This window comes from Pyrgilauda ruficollis, unplaced genomic scaffold, assembly GCF_017590135.1.
Source record: "Pyrgilauda ruficollis isolate IOZ18807 unplaced genomic scaffold, ASM1759013v1 scaffold62, whole genome shotgun sequence".
Lineage (NCBI taxonomy): Eukaryota > Metazoa > Chordata > Aves > Passeriformes > Passeridae > Pyrgilauda > Pyrgilauda ruficollis.
This window is the reverse complement of record NW_024527933.1, coordinates 3,815,466-3,835,344: the sequence shown is the minus strand read 5'-3', so window position 1 is coordinate 3,835,344 and position 19,879 is coordinate 3,815,466. Positions and strand designations below refer to the sequence as shown.

Here is a 19,879-nt window from a genome sequence, read left to right as displayed (position 1 = left end):
TTACATGAACATATGGCTACTTGAAGGGCAGAGAGATACAATTCTGCAGACACTGCTTTCTGAATTTTTCGTGCCTGTTTCTGTATCTGTAGACAAGTTAGATACCTGGTAACTGCTGAAACAGTAATACTTACTTTGTGAAATACAACAGCTTATTAAAACGTAGGTCTTTTATTTTGGTCTTTCTAGTGTGTTCACAGTGAAAGCAGCTTTTGCTTAGCTGTTTGGCTATAGAGGGACTTTTACATGAATGTTTGATTGTGTGCATAACGTCCTCCCTTCTGCAAAATCTCCCTATAAAATGAGTGGTGGTCGCTTACTGTGTAAAGTGATGGATGCTTCTTTTTTCTATTTTGCTGCAGATGTTTGTCAATACAGAAAGGTATATCCTTTCAGTGGAGGTTCTCCACTTGTCCAGCCATCAGCTTATGACTTCCACTTCAGCTGGAATCAAGTTCCTTATGCTGTTGGTAAGAAAATATCTCTTTTTAGTAGGTGTTTTTTTTGCTACCGTTTTTGCCTGGAATTCCACCAGAGAATCTGGGAATAAGCATGTTATGTTCATGATGCCACTTGACTTAAGTTTCTGATAAATTTTGAAAAGTGAAGCCTTGGTAGCAAGTTCATCCTTTGTTGAACTTTTTTTTCCCTTTCTTTTATGTGTTTCTCATTTTCCATTCCCTCTATATTCTGCCAGGCATGAAGAGTGAAATTTTCTTCAGGCTCAATGTAGCTCGGTGTACACCAGTATGTTAGACAACACTTTTCATAAGAAAGGAACATGCCAGAAGAGGTCAAGAACAGTTTTCGTGGAGAATCCAAGAAACTTTTGCTTTAACCATTTTTCCTTGCCAAATAACTTGTATTTTGTTGCAGTCTGTGCTTTCCCTTATGTTCTTGCCTTCACTACTGATTCCATTGAGATCCGATTAGTGGTGAATGGGAACTTGGTCCACACAGCAGTTGTGCGTGAGCTTCAACTTGTAGCGTCAAGGGTAAGACAGAAAAATCACGTTTGACTATTTCTGTGGTATATTGGGATCTAATTAATATAAAAAGTTGCTGCTGCTAAAAACATAACAAACAAAACCGAAATACATGCTTACTTTATCTGCAATATTTTTTTATCTGTCTGCTCCTAGTTTATATCAAGGACAAAGAGAATCAGAAGATGGTTAAGAAAGTCTCACAGTACTAATGATGGGTTATTTGTCATTTCAGTCGGATATTTATTTTAAAGCTACTGCTGCAGTAAGTGGATCATCTGACAGCAGCTCTAAGGAAATGAGTTCAAAGAGTTCTTCTCAAACACCAACAGCTTATGAAAAGCCAGAATTATCTCTTCCTTCTCTAGAAGGTAATGTGATCTCTGATCGTTCCAACAGTTATCAAATCTCGCTGCGGCTGGTCTTATGTAAAGATGGTAAAAAAATGTGAGTTCCTACCTGAAAGTGTGGAGGATAAGAGATTCTCTATTTTCCACACATATAAAGCACTCGTCTGAGCTTTTGCACTGTAGTATCTTTTCTGAATACATGGTAGCATTGTTCTGAAGAAATAAATTCTGTAGGCAGGGAGGAATTAAACCTCAATATCCTGATGACTCTTCCGCAATGTGACCACGCGTCATAATGCAAAAAGGGCCATAAAATTGTGAGAAAGCTTGACATTTCACATATGCTATTCCTTTCATTAAAGGATAGCTGAATAACCACTGAATGGCTGAAGCTGTTTTTCAAAACAAAAGTAAGAAGCCTTGAAAAGCTTTGCACAGGCAATTTAGTGTAACATGATCTATGAACGGTCAATCCATAGTGTAACAATAAAGGAGAAGCAAGGGAACATCAACTAAATAATGGAAGATGTGTGTACACCTTTCTTCCTTAAATCTGCTGCTTTACTGTTAGCAGATAGGAAAAGGAGAAGGTAATCACAAATTTCTAATTTGATGGTAAGTTTGGGACTTTAGTTTGTTTTTCTTCTAGGAATTAGGAAAACATGGTACTTTGTGTTACCTAAGAGAAGGAGTCATAATTTGAATCACTTGGGATCCAGGCTCCAGTATGTTTGCAGTATTTTAAAACACACAGGAAATACTGCACAGAGTGCAGTGTAATAGTCAGAGTACCAGCTGCAGGTCATAAAAATTCACTTCCTGGTTCTGCTCCTGGTTCATCGTGTTGCCAAGAGTCAACTCTCTGAATCAAATTGGTTCTATTTCTTCCTTCCTTCTCCTAGCTTATTTGTATTGAAAGATCTCTAGAGCAAGAAAGAACTTTGTCATTTCAGTTAAAAAGTGCCCAGCTCAACAAGTATAGCTTGTATTTATAACTTTTCATTTGGAATTATTAAGAACTGATTCTGTTGTGCAAGTGTAATATTATTTTTTCTTTCTGTGTTTCAGGTGAAGTTCCATGCAAAAACCTGTACAAAATACCTCTCAGCAATCTGGTTGGGCGAAGCATTGAACGACCTCTGAAGTCACCTTTGGCTCCCAAGGTCATCACTAATACAACGTCGAGTGGCATTACCTCTCTTCCAGTTACGCACTCACTACCTTTATCTCGTATGGAAATTAAAGAAATTGCAAGCAGAACACGTAAAGAATTGCTGGGTAAACTCTCCTCATTCCTCAGTGGCAATATATATGGCCAAACATATACTTTCTGATCTTTGCACCATCACGGGTAGGTTTGTAACATGCAGCTAGTATTCATAAATTATTAAAATTAAAAAAGGAAACAGTGAGGAAGCGCTATTTGCAAATAGTATAGCCATTGTCTGATCACATATAAGATGGCCATATTCTAAGCTAGGTAGAAATGGTTAGTAATGGAAACCAGCAACAGATACCTTAACCTTTTCATGAATACTTTGTTTTCTGTTGAAAGTATTAAGTCTTTTATTCCTTTATTGAGGTCTCTTGGATGAGCCTATACCCAAGACAGAAAGTGCACAGAAGCTGAAAAAGGTTTCTCGAAGACAGTCAGACCCTAAGCAGGGAGCTGTAAGATCGTCTAGTAGTGACAGGTAAATATACTTTAGAAAAGAGCCTAAGTTAGACTGTAAATATTTTCAGAATTGATTGCTCGTGCTTATCTCAGTTGGCATGAGGCTGACTGAAACCTATGTATATTCATGTGCATTTCGTGCTAATGTGTTTGTTGAAGTATCTGAGTACCATAAGTACTGAAGCAGTTACACTTTTTGCTAAAGATGTGTTAATGAGCAAGACAAGACTAAATGGTGTTTCGTGGGACCTGCTGCAGCTAAACCTGTTACAAAGATTTGGACTACTGCAGCTGCACTGTGCAGACTCTCTCATTTTCTTTGTATGCTCCTGTGTTGCTATTTTCAGAATAAATTTTGTGAAAAAATACTGCAGCATATGTCTGTTTGTCACTCTCCCAAATTTGCCCTGAATCAGGACACCCCAGTGCCATTCTCTTGTTTTCATTGTTTCCATAACCTATCTTTATGTAGAGTACTGGCAGAATACAGAATACTGGCAAGATAGAGGAGACTGAGAGTAACAAAACAAAAAATATCTTGCAGTGTGAAACTATGTTTGATATATTTCCCTACTTGGAAAGTATCTGGGTGAGGGCTTCATTAATACTGCCTTTTGATTATTTTTAGTAGAGTAAAACAGGAGGAAACTTAGTTGTAATAGTCTGTGTCTGTCTTTAGGATAACTTGATTGAATCTAGAGGTAGCCATTGTTCCTTCCTGCCCATGTGTATTTTTTTAGTAACTTTTGTCTTCCTCTTTGCAGGATAATCTCAAGCTCGTTTGAAGGCTATTCTGAAAGACGTCATTTTTCCACTAGTTCAGATCCTGATACTTCAGCAAACAAGGAGGAGAGCTCACCATCCACCTATCCATTTCAGCTGATTTCTTTATATGATGAAGACATCATTGACTTAAAATGAAGACACTTCTAAAACTTTTCTTCCTTACTTCACATTTTCTTACAGCTCTGTAAGCTCTATGGTAATGTCACAAAACACTGCTTCTGGTAGTAAAATGTGGCTGGAAGTACTGGTGATAAATCCTTATGGAACCCATGTTCTGGTTAGCACAGCCTGATTTGGCAATTTGTATATCTTTGACGTAGGTATGTTTTCTCAGTTAATGAAGCATTATACTTTTCATGGCATTCTAACAGTAGGTAATGGGAGATTTAGGCTGAAACTGAAGTAAACAAAAAGTATTACTTGTTCTAAGCTTCTTATAATTTGACTCACCTAAATGACATGCAGCAAAGTTAATTGCTGTTATTACTATCATGGGTTGTTTTACAACAGTGTACGTCATGTTGGAAGAGGAATTTTACAACACAGACTACGACTTTTGTCTTTAAAAAACAAAACAACAACAACAAAAAAAAAGGCTTTCAGGCAAGGTCATTTCAAACACTGGAGTCAGGCCCTAAATTGATGCATCTGTGGTATGTGCACTGAAGAATCAGGTGAGATATGAAGATGGTGTTTCCTTGGCTCATTGTTTAGAGAAACTTGAAAACACTTTTGGCATAAAGAATCTCTAGGCAGAGAACCTTTCTATAGGACACACAAACTTCCAGAATATTTCTTAAAAATTGGAACCTGAAAAAACTAAAAAACCACGAACAAAAAATGCTGAAACAAAAACTCTGGTCCATCTACTGGAAAACTATTGTAGTGCATCTGCAGATTTTTCCATTACACGCAGAAAAGGCAACCCAAATTGTCTTTGACTACAAAAAGATTCTTATGCAGAGATCACCATTAGCTGCTGTCTGTGCTTGCACCAACAGTATAAGTAATGATTTCAGATATTTGTATTTTCTAACTGGAGCAGAATGAAATTTCAGTGGCAATAAGGTCTTCTGTGATGAAACAATGATCTTGTCTCTTACTGTGTTAAAGGACAGGGGTTTATATTTAAAGTTTGATTTTTTTTTTAACCTTTTCCTCTAGAACACCTTTGCAAGGATTTTGTTGGGTCTTGTTTTTTTTTTCATGAAAGCCTTTCTATATATGATGTTTTAGCTTTATTAGCAAGTGTTTCTTGTTCTAAATGTAGAAATACTTCTGTATCCTTGATTTTATTTCATAATACCACCCGTATGTCATGATTTCACTTTTATTCAAGCATGATCATCTGGAGATGCATGCCTTTTGCTGCCATCTGTCTGAATGTAAAACTGGTTTTGCAAAGTGATTTTTTTTTTCTCAGTTTATTGTATAATATGGCTGAATTGCTTCACTTAAGAGAATATGCAAGGTCTTATCTGGAAGCATAATTTCTTACTCTCAACTGGGGTAGCTAATCAACAGAAGAAGCAATATTTTCAGTAGTAATTAGTCTAGGAGCAGAAGGCTATTATTACTTTAGTGGGTTTTGCACTCATAAATGTGTGGGGTGAACCTTAATAAGCATCTAAAAGGAAGTACCAGATTGAAGTATTTACCAAAACTTGTAATTATTTTTTGAGAATGTTGTTTGCAGAGATTGTGTTACTTTACCCTATCCTTATTTATTTGCACAGTTAAAGTTAAAAGAAAATCAATCTGAAAGTACCACATGGTACTTATTTTCCTGGAAGTTGTAAACACTTTTGAGTCCACTTTTGGGGTCACTGCTGACACTTACGTATTTTAAAAAGGAAAAGCTTTTTCCAAGAACAGCTCTCTCAATGTAGTATTTGATTTCTGGTTTGTGCCTATTTTTGAAGACTGTACCAGTGTGTTGCAAAACTGGGGCTTTAGTTAAAATTTTAACTGGAAACTTTGCTTTAACCTGTTCAGATACTGGATTTTAAATATACTGCAGATGTTCACCTGTGCTATCACAGCATGATTTAAAATTATTAACTATTGTTTGATAGCAGTTGAAACAATACATGGCGATTTTTAAACTTGTTTTGAAGAAACTGAGCACACACATACTTAGGTATCCTGAAAGACTAGCCTTAGAGATGAAGCACCAGGGAGAACAAGAAGAATGATAAAAGCTTGACAGAAAGCTTGACAACTGTCTATGATGGTAGTCAGAATGCATATAGATACAGCATTTGCATTATATCCTAAACATGATTATAGAAGAAAGGGCTATAAAGCAAGTTATTTTCTTGAATCAGAAGTGCAGCAGTGGCTGTAAAGTATTACCATTAATTAAGAGAGTGTTGGGGGGGTGGGAATGTGTATGTGTGTCTGTGTGTGTGAGTGTGAGAGAGAGAAAGACCCTTTGCAGGTTTGCCTGTAATTACAGCATTGATGACATTTAGCAAATGAACTATAAGGAGTACAGATACTGGATTACTGAAGCACAATACCAGATCATACTGGCTTCATGGTACATACCTGGAACAGGGTATTGGTATCATTTGAAAAGGGAAGCCCAGCAACTGCATCATCCCTGCCCATCTGCCCCACCTCCTTTTATGCTATAGCTTGACTTAATGGGTCTGGTACAAGCTACTAAGCAACTGGGAACACTGGGAACTACCAGACCTTAGACTGTTGCTCATATAGGAGAGGAAGGAGCTGAATCCTGGAAAAAAAATTAATGTCTTCATTCTTAATGTATCCAGTAAGTGCCTTGTTAAGTTTTTGCTTCTGTACTTAGAGTGTTGTAGAGGGATAATATCTAATGTGGCAAAAGAAGTAGAGAGTGATAGAACATTTTGTTTGGGTTATGTGACACCTAGAGTTGGTAGCTGAGGCTTTACAGTCATGTATATGTAGTTTACTACCTAGTTACTGTATGACAGCAGCCCAGAACATAGGTAGAAGGCAGAGAACATGGAAATAATATTCCAATTTTATTTGCCACAAGCCACAGGAACCAAATTCTGTGAAGTTCTTTATCACATTTATTGTATCAAAAAAAAAAAAATTACCAACACAATAATGTGAAATTGCTAGTGTACACAACCTTGTACCAGGATGTGGCTTGAGTTTTTAGTAGTCTGAACAGACAACTATGATTTCCATGTCTCTTCATGTGAGGAGAACTAGCTTCTATCTCAAAACATCATGCTTACTATTCAGTCCGCTAATTAAAATCTAGAGGCAGTTGGTGGTATTGATACCGAAGCTCTTGTGCATCATTTATAAAGGGCAAAGTTCTTACACACCTGCGGAACCTCTCCTTCTTAAGACTGGCGTAAGATGACAAGGCTTGTTGGAAGGCTGCTGGGATGGCTATTGTGTCGTTTACTCCAGCATTGGAGCCATGTTGTTTGCCCTCTGTTTTTCCAGCATGTGCATGCATATACTCTCTAAAACTTAAAAAGTAGTTTTGGGCACAAATTGTAGCCATGTCCACTGTAAGCACAACCCTTTCTCCTTTCACATCAGATGTTCAAGCTGCCTGTAGGCTACATTCTTGATGCTTGCTGACCATCTCATGGTTAGGAGAAAAGATCATCTTTGAATCTACTATGTAAGATGGGTGTTGTTCTGATCGGAAAACAGAAAAATGTTGCTACAGATGGACAGAAGGAAGGAATTATTTCCGTGAAGGAAGAATTGTTACCAGATTGAACACTTGCTATCAGGCTAAGTTTAACTGAAGGCCCATTCTGGACTCTCGGCTAAGTTTTGCAAGAAATACTTTCTCTCCCAATGTGCTGGATTTGTAGGCAGCAGTAGGGTTCTTACCTCCTTCTGGCTAAATGGTGTTGGTCACCACTTCATCCCTGTGCCTTAGTGTGACTAAATTATAAGAATGTCATTTACATTGGTGCAAGCATTAGATTGTACCTGTGTGTTCTGACCAGCGTGGTTAATGATGCATGGAAACACAAAATAGTTGAGGGTAGAAAGGACCACTATGTTATCATGTATTTCATTACACACACCTGTGCACCACCATTCAAAAATCTGTTCAAAATGGATATGCAAGATTTTGGGCTACTTGTCATCTTTGTCATGCATTTGAATTACAGCAAAACCATCACCACAATTTTGAAGTGTGACTAGAACTTAAGAACCCCCAGACACATGAGCTAAGTTAATTCACACACTCACAATATGGAGCCCTTAAGGCTTTGATGAGCTGTTCGCAAGGTCCCTAAAGCCCTGTTTGGGCTTTAGAAACCAGTACAGAGTCATTTTTGTTCAGTTCCTTATTCTAGTGGCAATCCAGTACACATAAATATTTTACAGGTGTTCAGAAGTAATGGAACACTTCCACGGTAGCAAGAGAACTGCTCTCTAGGTTCAGTGAATGCACGCACACAATCAGTTTCCTGATTTGCAAAGAAGTAAGGCCTGTTCTGGTTATAGTCCTTTACTAGTTTGGGGGTGTGGCAGGGATTCTTGTTTGTTTTGGTTTGTTTGTTGTGGTTTCTCGAAGCTGGTGGTATGGGTAGGTTTTTTGTTGGTTTGTTGGTTGGGATTTCTTTTTCAGGTTTTGGAGGGGGTGTTTGGCTGGGTTGTTTTTTGGTTGTTTGTTGTTTTGTTTTGTTTTTTTGGTTGGTTTGCTGTTGTTTTTCAATGCATAACATACGTGCAAGTAGGCACCTGGAATGATCAGCAGGTTTGTTCTCTGCCTTCATGTGACTATTTCTATAAATGTGCATGTATTTCTAATTGATAGATTCAAATTGAATTTTTTAGTACTTGACAGTAAACTGAATAAATATTTAAACAGTACTTAAGAGGGCAGGGAATGGGTAACGTTATTGCCTAACTAGTTACATATGGTTAAGGTTGCTACTCCTGACATATATTTTCTGCTGTTCTAAGTATATTTGACCAGTAACGGCTAGCTCAAACATGTTTTTCTAAAGGTGTGGGTCTATAACTTGTCCTTGCAGATGCAGCGGCTTTTCCAGAGCTGTTGGTTTAGTCTGCATTTGAAATATATAACCCTTTTCATTTGGATTTCGTTTTTAATATATATACATATATAGGTGTATATATATTTGTAATTTCTACTGTAAATTTTCAGGGATTAAAAATCCTGAGGAATTTAAAGTAATGGGATCGTAAAAGGCAGGGGAAGGGAAAATCCCATCAGCAAGTGATAAGGTATTTCCAAATAATTTCTGTTGCCTTCTGTGTATGAAAATGGGTATCATGCTATTTCCATTCTTAACAATTCGATGTCACGGTTCATATGCACAGTGCTTGCTTATTCTGTTAAAGCACTTGTTTTATCAGATAGGCTTAATCTGTTTTTGTGAAGGACTAATTTATACTCTGGGAACCTAATATTAACAATATGGGAAGGCTCAAGAGATTTTGCAGGAAACATCTGTACTTGCATGCAGGTTAGAAAGTATTTTTACTCTTATTACCTGAGCACAGCAACTTCACCAGCCTGTATACTGCTTAGCTGCTTCACTTTGTTGCTGACCTGTAACTAACTGACTCCTCTTTGCTACTGGAAATTGTGGTACTAGCATCAGACTTGAAGAGAAATTTGAGATAATTTTCTGTATATTTACCTGGTCGAATGGAAAATGTTATGTAGAGGTTTATGCAGAGCATTATCAATCTAGAATGTCAGTTTAATTGTCTTTGAATGGTAGCAGACTGCTTTGTAATTTCATAATGGCATATTGTTAAGACTGTTGCTATGTTTGTGATCAAAGACTCTTTACCATTGGTCCTAAATGCTGATGTATAACCATTGTTTTTAATGTCATATGATAGCATGCATGGTTTGTATTTTAGATACAACATCCAAATAGAAACAGTCCTATCACATCTGAAACTCTTTTAAGTGCTATTTATCACCTTTGTGAAGAAGAAACATTATTGATTTCTTCATCTGTAATAAACTATAAATTTGACCCCACCTGTTTCTTTCACCTGTTTCACACACACAGGACTAATGACTTTCAAATCTGCAAAGTAAAAAGATGAGAAATCAAAAAGACAGGATGTAGTACAGAGCACTGCTTTTTCCATTGGAGTTTTCTGAAATGCTGTATCATGCCTATGAGATTGCTGTTTGTGTCTTAAGCTTTAGCCATCTTTGATAAAAGACATAATCCAGCTTTGGTTTATGTTTCCAGGCATCTTTTAGACTTTTGGAGACCTGCTTCAGTTGGGAATCTTTACTTTGTAAACTAACACTACAAAAGAGTTTTTCTCCCTTTCTGGCTAAGTGTGTATTCTTACTATTTCCAAGACCTTGCAATTCCTTTTGAAAAAGCAATCATCTTTCCCGAAGTATCAGAGACATTCTCTTAAGAGTACAACCCTTCTTGTGATTTAAATGCATTCCTAGCCACCTTGACAAAAATAGGAAAAAAACCTTAAATCCATGAAAGCCAAGAATTCATCTCCATTTGGGATTAAGACTTAATTCTGTGGTCAGAATTAACAGAAATAACAGCCACACAAACATCAAATACTGCGGTCTGAAACTAACATTACCCAGGTTACGTTGTGCACCCTAAGGAAAAGCAAGGAAATTTTATTTATTTATAAAATTAGATTTTATTTTACATCTTAGAAAAAAAAATATACTGGTCCCAATACAATTAATATACTCACATGGCCATTACAGTCAGTACACCAGGTTAAAAGAACACAGGAACTGAAGAAATGAGAGCAATTCACGATGCTTACTATAAAATCCCGAAATTCTTTGGACCAAGGCAAAGGCAAAACCTGCAATTACAAGGTGAAAAGAATAAATGCAAGTAGGAAAAAGTAAATTATGTCCAAATTAATCAAGTAAGGGGGATGCAGTTTTCACCTTAGATTTGTGCATGGTTCCACCAACACCGTATCACTGCCAGAAGGAGAGAGAATACTTGATTTTAAGTCAGTATGATAAACACTAGTGCATTTTTCATCATAATAATTACAGGAATATTCTTAACAAACAGAACTTGCCAAAACCTCGGGTACGAGTCGGAAGCGGCAGAGCCCAGCAGGCAGCGGGATTCCTCAGCAGCCATCTCTCGCCTGTGGGAAGCCTGTGTCGACGCGCCCGTCCGCGGTGGCCTCTCGCCGGGCGGGCGCCCCGAGCAGCAGCGGGCCGGCGGAAGCGGCGGGGCACGATGACGTTGGGATGCGCCGGAAGTCGCCTGATGGTGAGAGCGACGGGTCGGGGAGCGCCTTCTCTCCGGTGCCGGCGGTTCGCCCAGCGCGGGCTTGGCCCAGCCCTCCCCTCTCTTCATCGCCGAGCGGTCGTGAGGCCCTGGTCTCGTCTTGAGAGTAACCCTTCTGTCGTGGGTGCCTGCAGATTGTGGCGTGGGCTGCGGAAGTGCTGAGAGCCGGTCCTGCCGTGGGAGCGATGGCCGCAGGGAAGCACCCGGCCGTGCTGGACTCCGGGAGTCCGCGCAAGCCGTGGCGACTGCCCGCCGACGGACACCCCGCAGCGGGCTGCTACCTGAGGTGAGCGACGCGGAGCTATCGGCAGCAGCGGCGCTGAGTCTGCAGTCCTCGCCGTGCTTTTTGCGTGTGGAGGTATATGGGGAGCGGGCGGGGGGAGCGGATGGGGCTGGCTGCGTAACACCTGGAAAAGAGGCTCGAGCACCGGTTTCAGCGGCCTCATAGCAGCCCTTAATTTCAGTAATAGCTTCACGTACTGAATACAGTAAACGCCTTGGGGCTCACGGAGTTTTTATTCGTAGCCGGCCTATTAGAATTTTTTACTTGGTTTAAAGAGAACACATGCCTGTTTCAACAGCAACTGTATTCACTGCCATATGTGCTGAGGAAAGCCGGTAAGTGCTGTCTGCAGTAAAAGTTACTGTAATGAATCAACATAGTGATTTAATAGGAGCGGCTGCTTCTGTGCATTTGACATCCAGAACCTTCTTGTGTGTTTTATCAACAATTGCATGCCATGTGCAGCCTTTTACATTGGCAACTATAATTTTCTGTACTCCTGTGCCCTGTTAAGAGGTGTACTCTTAAGATCTTATTCTATGATGGTAAAGTGTCTGTATAGAAATAAACATGCTGTTGAGTCCCACTCAGATACCTCAGTTCTTTCAGTTTGGGAGTGCTGTGAAATTCAGACAGTTATCTAATGAATTAGACCTTCCAGGGAAAATAAATGTATGTTATTTTTTAACTGTTTACCTGATGTTTATCTTCTTAATCAATGGTCCCAGGTCACTGAAGGAACTTGAGATGTCACAGGATAGTATAAGTGCTTTCAGGGGGTGGTATTCAGTTTCACAGTTAAGTCTCAGTGGAAATAAACTGAGAAAATAGGAAAAAAAAAAAAAAAACAACAACAAGATTTTTAAAATGCATTTAGGTCAAAGTGGTGCAGACACATCAAAACTGATGCTACACCAGCGCAAGTTCAGGTCTTTACATGGGCCAAATAGAAAGATTAGAAAGACTTAACGTATCCTCCAACACAGTTTGTCCGACGTCTCTGTATACTTTTTAAAAAACTAACTAGTTACCTGCTTTGTATTTAAAATAGTTCAGGAGGAAGGTATGAGTAAATTATGTTAGTAACTAGCTTATCGCTCTGCTTTTGTGGTTTTTTTTCCTTTTATCAGAATAATCCATGAGTAAACTCTAAGACAGTGTTTATTTGCTGTAATGGGTATAAAATGTAACCCCTACTTTATTGGACTCAGAATTTGAAAGTGTTAATCTAAAACAAGAAATATGTTAACATTCATAATGAATGCTAACATTCACTAGCTACATACAATTTACTTGTAAGTCTGCTGTGGGACAAATGATAGTTCAGGGTGCATGCAAAGGCTTAGTCCTAATCTAAAGAATATTTTAAAATGCATTTGATCGCTTCAATCTATGTGTTAACATGCCATTTGGAATACTTATGTACCAGTAATGAAGTTGTGATTCATACCTTATTTTCTGAACGGAACTAATACAGTATTTTGATGTATCACAGGTAAATTTTTCCATAACCTTATGGAGAAAAAGGACTTTGAAGCATGGCTTGATAACATTTCTATTGCATTTCTTTCTCTGACGGACTTGCAGAAAAATGAAACTCTGGATCACCTGATTAGCTTGAGTGGAGCAGTCCAGCTCAGGCACCTCTCCAATAATCTAGAGATTCTACTCAAGAGGGACTTCCTCAAACTTCTTCCATTGGAACTTAGTTTTTATCTGTTAAAATGGCTTGATCCGCAGACCTTACTCACATGTTGCCTCGTCTCTAAGCAGTGGAACAAAGTTATAAGTGCCTGTACAGAGGTGTGGCAGACTGCGTGTAAGAATTTGGGTTGGCAGATAGATGACTCTGTTCAGGATCCTCTGCATTGGAAGAAGGTTTACCTAAAAGCTATTTTAAGGATGAAGCAACTGAAGGACCACGAAGCCTTTGAGACATCCTCTTTAATTGGACACAGTGCCAGAGTATATGCACTTTACTATAAAGATGGACTTCTTTGTACAGGTAGGAAGGACAGACAACTTGGAAGTCTTAAAATTCTTTGTTTTCTCGTCCCCCTCATAAGATTAATGACAATTTGCTTTTCTTTTACCAGAATACAAATTATTTTCATAGTGTGAATACAGATGATGATTCAAAATTACTTATTTTTTCAAGTTTTTAAACATCTGTTGTACTAATAAACTCATTAGTCACTTTACTAAGAACACAAGGAGACCGATGACTTTGTTGGATAAAGAAATAGTAACAGTAGGCATCATTGTCCCTGCCAATGGCACGGTGGTTGGAATTAAATGATTTTTAAGAGCCCTTCCGGTCCAGATTGCTCTGTGATTTTGATCATGCTCTTACTGTAAGTAAGCCCATTTGAGAAGTACAGATATGTTAGCTGTCCTCTTAGACAACAGCTTTCAATTAAAAGGACTTCGGGCTGTGAGAGAACTTCCGTCTACCAGAGCATGGAAGAAAAAGTCATATCTTCTTTGAAACAAGGCTGTAAGCCTAGGAACTTTCAGTTCCTAACATAAGTGTTTTATGAAGTGCTGTAAAACTAGATTTAACCTTGCTACTAGTCTGACTCGCACATAATTTCAGCTTCCTCCCTGAAGAGATTTCAATATTTCAGTTTAAACTTAAGTTACAGATAGAACATAAATGAAGCCTTAGTATGAAAGAATAATAACAGAGCTACAGTGAATCGCTGTCAGAACATGTTCCAAGGATTTTCCAATCATTTGGAACGACAGTGTTATTCTCAATATAAGTTGGGAATACTGACTTCAGTCGGTCATTTGTTGGTACATTAGGATACTTACTAGAAGCCAACAACTAGATTCTAGCCAGTCTTTCACTTACCTACTCAGCAGTGAATGTCATACACAGAAAACAGCATTGTCAAAACTTTCTGACAACTTTTGTACTGAAACCCCCAGGAGAAGAAGCAGATGTAAGGAGTCCAGGGTTTTATTTTGCTCTCCAAAGCTAGCAATTGAAAAAAGAGGAGCTTCAGACAGAGAAAAGAAAGTGGCAGGATATGAGGCCTGGTATTCATCTATATTTCAAGGTTTGCTGGAACCCTTTCCTTCCTGGAAGAAACTAAAGCTTGATAGTCAGTGGCTCTGCAAACCGAGTAATGTGTCACGTGAACTTCCATGCATCTGTTTCAATAGACACTGTCAGTCAGAGGTAGTGCTGGAATCTACCAATCTTGCATTTATCCTGTTGTTTTATATTCTAGGATCAGATGACTTGTCTGCAAAACTGTGGGATGTAAGCACAGGTCAGTGCATATATGGTATCCAGACACACACTTGTGCTGCAGTGAAGTTTGATGAACAGAAGCTTGTAACAGGATCTTTCGATAACACAGTAGCCTGTTGGGAATGGAGCTCTGGGGCAAAGACACAGCATTTCAGAGGACATACTGGTGCAGGTATGTTGAAATTTTAAAATTGTAATTTCACCAGTGAAGTAACATACCTCGTCATTAAACAAAATATAATTTAAGTTAGCTTTTTGCGCACTAGCTTTTTTGGTTTGTTCAGCCTCTGTTCTCTGTCACCTGAGTCCCCTCAGTTCCCATCGACAGGGAAAGTGACCAGAACAGATATACACTTGTCCTTGAATATGCTAAAGCTTAGCCATTTTGCAATTGCATGGAAGTAACAATAAATGCCATGGTTATTCAGTAGCTTCAAGTCTCAAAGAGGTGCAAATCTTAGGTAGCAGGGCATACATGGCCATGGCCATTTTTTCTGTTCCCACACTGGACGTGAGCTTAAAACTAAGAGCAAAATAGGACCTGGGAATTTGTATTTGCATTGCCCTCATTAAATTATTTGTTGTGTACTTAGAAATACCCTCAGCTCAGCTGTAGGTTTTTTTTTCCCTTGTGTTTATAAAATATACTAATCCTGTGGAATTGTCTTACTAAAATTCTGGAAATAGGAACCAGCTTAAGTTATACTTTGCTACAATCCAGCCATAAAGGAACCACTGATATACATGCTCTTAATTTGGGTAAAAAACCACAGTAATTTCGCAATGTAAACTTAGGCATCCAGAGCAACAATTCATTTATATAGTTCAAGAACAATTAAAGATGTAGTAGCATATGAATTTAGAAGCTGCTGAATTCATATAGATCCTACTAGTGTCTCAGAGAAGAATGCATGCATAGAGACTGGTAGTCCTTATTTAGTTCCTTCTTTGCTTGAAGTTTTTAGTGTGGATTACAATGATGAACTTGATATCCTGGTCAGTGGCTCTGCAGACTTCACTGTGAAAGTGTGGGCCTTATCAACAGGAACGTGCCTGAATACCCTTACTGGACACACAGAATGGGTCACTAAGGTGGGAATATTGATTTATAATTAATCTCACACATTTATTTCCACTAAATTTGTAACATGTTCTAAATTTTTATATCCTAATCCTGCATGTAGGTTTAGAATCTGAAGAACATCTGGAAATACTACCAAATAACATTTCAACAGAAAAAAAATTTAAGCTGTAATTAAACCTTTCAGACCATTGAAGGTATTTCAATTCCAAAGCAGCTGGGCTAATACTAGGAAGCAGTGTTTTGATTCAAAGATTGAATATAAACTGGTTCTGAAAGAAGAACGTCTTTAAAAGTTATGTAAAAAATCGGATGATCTTGATAACAAAAATGTGATCATGAAACAATATTTTTCCTCTGGTTATTTCAGAACTTGAAAGATGAGGGGTGTGACTGTACAGGTGAAGTATGTATGTTTGCTTATTAGTACAGTAAACTATCACTAGTAGGAGCAAGAGGAGTGTAAACTGTAGTTTTCCTTCAGTAGCTAAAAAGCATTTGTACTGCCTTTATTCATGGGTATACACTATGCAGGTGGTCAGTGAAATGAAAAATGCAAATGAAAATTTGTTTATTTAGCAGCATCAACATAAATCATTACTATCCTTCAATTACAGGTAGTTTTACAGAAATGCAAAGTCAAATCTCTTATGCATAGTCCTGGGGATTATATTCTCCTAAGTGCAGATAAGTATGAAATAAAGGTATGTACCATATATCATGCATGTGTTATTTTGGTACATTGGGGAAAAAAAAGCTTGAGTGATTTGCTGTTTACAAACAATAGAAGGATTTAGTTTTTCCCCACATTTCCCGCTTTAGAGGCTGCGTGCAGACCATGAAACTCTTTGGAAGCTAATTTTTCAATGCTTGCCTTAGCATTTAGTTTTAAATTATAGCTCTACAACAACGGTAATGCAAAGAATCTGTGCTTCCAGGTCATGTCAGTGAAGCAGGTAAATGGAAATACTGTTACTGTTGGGGACTTAGGTGTTTGAAAGTACTGTAAGTTTGTGGCTATAGAAGTGCTTCATAACTGAAGCACTGTTACATTTCTGTCCCAGTTGGATGGTTGATTTGTTTTTTCTTTTTTCTTTTTTTTTTTTTTTCCCATTCTTTAAAGTAACCATTTTTCACTGGGAATTTTTTAGGCTAGAAACAACATGTGCTGCACCAATACTCTGAGATAAGTCACTTGAAGAATTGATGTTCGTACATGAAACAGATAAATATTTCTGAAAAAAACTCATGCACACATTTACCTGATGCTTAAAAAGAGACTGTGAGGCTTGCTCTATTTATGTAACCGTTTATAATGTGAATTTTTTATGGGTTATAATGTGAATTTTTTATGGTCTTAAACTGTGTTTTAATTGTAGATTTGGCCTATTGGAAGGGAAATAAACTGCAAATGCTTAAGAACACTGTCTGTTTCTGAAGACCGCAGCATCTCCCTACAGCCCAGGCTGCACTTTGATGGTAAATACATAGTGTGCAGTTCAGCACTAGGATTATACCAGTGGGACTTTGCCAGCTATGATATTCTCAGGTAAACTGTTCAGTTTAGGATTCAGTCTTCATTAAATAAAAAAGAAGTAATTTACCAGTTTTAATAACTTACCCTAAATGTGGACCAAAAGAATCTTGAATAAAATCCTGTAAACATTTTGCTTTACACATATCGAGTGGTTTAATTCTAATTTTGTCATCTGATAATATGAATCATTTCATTGCTGTTTTGGTTTCTGGCCACATGCTAGTTCTCTTCCATATTTTCATTCTGTAAGCTGAAGTGTTTCTGTATAGACTTATACCAGACTGCAATACTGTAGTTGTGAATGTGGAAATGTAGTGATGCAGAGCTAATGTTACCATGGAGACTGCTATACAGAGAACCAAGCAGGAATTTCTGGGGGTTCTTTGATGGGACAAGAAATTAAAAAGACTCTTTTTCCTTATAGCACTACTGATCTGTCACTCCTTCTAATGTTGTGGAATGACAGTGAAATCTTATCAGACTGCAATAAGTGACCAAACCTGATGGCATCCCATTTCCACATAAAGAATCAGGCTGTATGAACTGGAAATGGTGGCATCAAAGAGAGTAACTAACTAAAGAAAAAAAAGCATTTTAGAACTTCTAGCAGACTTCTTAATTCAAATCGCCTGAATAATTGTGGATATTTGAAAGATCTCCAGAAGTGCTTCTTATGAGTAAGATGTGAAATTACTCTGTTATTCTTAGTTTACCCTCCCATCTTTCAAAACAGAAAGATGGTCTCTTACTGCTGAGAGCAGATTTTCATCCCCACACATTTTTCTGCCTCAGTTCTTTATGTAATGGTATGATCAAACATGCAGGCAGTCGTGGAAGACTCAACTCTTCCGTTTGTGTTCCAAGTTTTATTTATTAAGGGGAGACATCATAAAGGTGTTGGGGAACTTAAAAATACTTTGATTTCTCCCCATGGTTAATTTAACATAAAACATCAGTATAACAGCACTCTAAGGACCAGTCTTGGATGATTTATCTGACCTGCTTATCACAAGAAGGCATGTCTATGTTTTACTTCCGCCTTTTACAGGAGTGATCAAAAGAATATTAACAGCTTTTACCTCTTAGTGTAAAGATATTGAGGCATGAAATCCATATGGAAATTTACTGTAAAACACAAGTATATTTGCTCTTTCATTTGTATGTGGAAATGGCTGGTTTTTGTTTTTTTTTCTTGTACTCTGCAGAATAATCCCTTTCAAACCTTAGCCTTCACTTATGTTCAGATGGGTCTGTCCTGAATGCATAAAGTCAGAAGTGAAACCACAGGCCTGACTGTGGCTAAGTGTTCAGTTGCTTATTTTGAAAGATGTGCATCCAGTTCTTTCTAAATTACTTCATAATGATTAATTTAGACACATTTTCTGTAGACACACAGCATTTGCTTTAGTAATTCAAGCTCATGACAACATTGTAAGGGAGATTCTAACACTGTTTTCTTGTCTTCTAGGGTTATCAAACCTCCAGACTTCTCAAATGTGTCATTGCTGGGCTTTGGAGAGATATTTGCTCTACTGTTTGACAACAGATACCTGTATATAATGGACTTGAGGACAGAAAAACTGATAAGCCGCTGGCCTTTACCAGAATATAGAAAGTCAAAGAGAGGTTCAAGCTTCTTGGCTGGTGAAATGTCTTGGTTAAATGGACTAAATGGCCAAAATGATACGGGCTTGGTTTTTGCCACCAGTATGCCAGACCATAGTATCCATTTGGTGTTATGGAAAGAACATGGCTGAAAAGCTCAGCATACAGAACCTTCAGGAATTTATGGCCTATCAGCAGTGTGTCCATAAAACGAGACTTTGCATGAACCAAAGTTGCACATCCAATGGTATCATCATCATGCAATGCACAATCATTTACTTTTATGTGGGCATTTGGGAATGGGTTGTTTTGGACATAATGCAATGCAGCATGCTAACAGTATTCACCACAAATTTTTGTCTATATTCATGTTTAAATATACCTATTTGGGCTCTGAAGTATAGCTTGTAATGTTTAAACCATTCAATCTACTACCAAGTCTGAAATCAAGTTGTGCTTGACCTGACTTCTGACCTTTTTTTTGTTGTTGAAACAGAAGGTGAAGCTACTGTTTCAACAACAGCTACTGAACCATAGGCTTTTGTACGTCTAACAGCAAATACTGGTTGCAGTGCATGGCTGCTTAACAAAAATGAGAAAACAGCAAACCCTCTCTCTCTCTCCAGAATCTTTCTCTTCAAAATGTTTTTCTATATGATAGCTTTAAATACTTAGCTTTTGAAACAGAAGAATCAAACAAGTCTTTTAACAAATATTTGTCCACATTTTTGTGCTATTTGACATGTACTTAAAAGTTGTATTTACATCACATGCTTTAGAAATGCTTTAGGTTGACCTACTTTCCTTCCTGCCTTCCCTCCCTCCCGCCTTAATGTCATTTTTCTTCACACAACTTGAAAACATGAGTTTTCATGAAAATTGGTTCATGCCCTTGAAAAGACAAAAGTGTCTAGCGTTACTAGTGGGATTTTTTTCTTCCCACTATTCAAGGAGACCTGATTTCATACTTAATACTGAATGAAGGCCACAATTCCCAAATGTATGTGGTATGAATTACACCAGTGAAGGAGAGTTCTCATATGCAAGAA

At 38.0% G+C, this 19,879-nt stretch overlaps 3 protein-coding genes across 11 annotated transcripts in view; 2 read left to right on the top strand and 1 right to left on the bottom strand.

Moving 5' to 3' along the window:
- Positions 1–9,795, top strand: part of GARNL3 (GTPase activating Rap/RanGAP domain like 3) — a 30,948-nt gene extending 21,153 nt beyond the window's left edge. For all 5 annotated transcript variants that reach the window (XM_041483829.1, XM_041483825.1, XM_041483827.1 and 2 more), the window contains 6 exons: positions 363–470; positions 877–995; positions 1,222–1,357; positions 2,405–2,614; positions 2,919–3,030; positions 3,776–9,795. In XM_041483829.1, coding sequence (XP_041339763.1) covers positions 363–470; positions 877–995; positions 1,222–1,357; positions 2,405–2,614; positions 2,919–3,030; positions 3,776–3,932 — 842 coding nt within the window. In that variant the 3' untranslated portion in view covers positions 3,933–9,795. The remainder of the gene's footprint in view (positions 1–362; positions 471–876; positions 996–1,221; positions 1,358–2,404; positions 2,615–2,918; positions 3,031–3,775) is intronic.
- A 681-nt stretch (positions 9,796–10,476) lies between these two features.
- On the bottom strand, positions 10,477–11,662 carry LOC121362400 (translation initiation factor IF-2-like). Its single transcript, XM_041483870.1, has 4 exons — positions 11,632–11,662; positions 10,851–11,541; positions 10,705–10,761; positions 10,477–10,616 (listed from the first exon to the last, which is right to left on the bottom strand). Exons 1-4 carry the CDS (start codon positions 11,660–11,662, stop codon positions 10,574–10,576), a joined length of 822 nt encoding a protein of 273 aa, XP_041339804.1. The 3' UTR covers positions 10,477–10,573.
- On the top strand, positions 11,212–19,280 carry FBXW2 (F-box and WD repeat domain containing 2). Of its 5 annotated transcripts, none has more exons than XM_041483841.1 (7): positions 11,212–11,348; positions 12,841–13,350; positions 14,585–14,779; positions 15,566–15,699; positions 16,306–16,392; positions 17,068–17,167; positions 18,694–19,280. In XM_041483841.1, the coding sequence occupies exons 2-7, from the start codon at positions 12,861–12,863 to the stop codon at positions 18,783–18,785; spliced, it is 1,098 nt and encodes a 365-aa protein (XP_041339775.1). In that variant the 5' UTR covers positions 11,212–11,348; positions 12,841–12,860; the 3' UTR covers positions 18,786–19,280. The 5 variants fall into 5 exon arrangements, with proteins under 5 accessions (XP_041339775.1, XP_041339773.1, XP_041339777.1 ...); XM_041483839.1 differs by having other exon boundaries at positions 17,068–17,237; XM_041483843.1 differs by having other exon boundaries at positions 11,219–11,348; positions 12,933–13,350; positions 17,068–17,237.
- Positions 19,281–19,879: the final 599 nt, after the last annotated feature.

Excerpts from the sequence above, each read along its gene's own strand:
- LOC121362400 (XM_041483870.1), bottom strand. The coding sequence starts at position 11,662 with ATGGCAGTGAATACAGTTGCTGTTGAAACAG. Across the intron at positions 11,542-11,631 it reads TACAGTTGCTGTTGAAACAG|TACGTGAAGCTATTACTGAA; the intron begins GCATGTGTTCTC and ends TACTGTATTCAG. Across the intron at positions 10,617-10,704 it reads GAACCATGCACAAATCTAAG|GTTTTGCCTTTGCCTTGGTC; the intron begins GTGAAAACTGCA and ends TTGTAATTGCAG.
- FBXW2 (XM_041483839.1), top strand. The coding sequence starts at position 12,861 with ATGGAGAAAAAGGACTTTGAAGCATGGCTTGATAACATTTCTATTGCA. Across the intron at positions 14,780-15,565 it reads CAGAGGACATACTGGTGCAG|TTTTTAGTGTGGATTACAAT; the intron begins GTATGTTGAAAT and ends CTTTGCTTGAAG. Across the intron at positions 15,700-16,305 it reads ACACAGAATGGGTCACTAAG|GTAGTTTTACAGAAATGCAA; the intron begins GTGGGAATATTG and ends CTTCAATTACAG.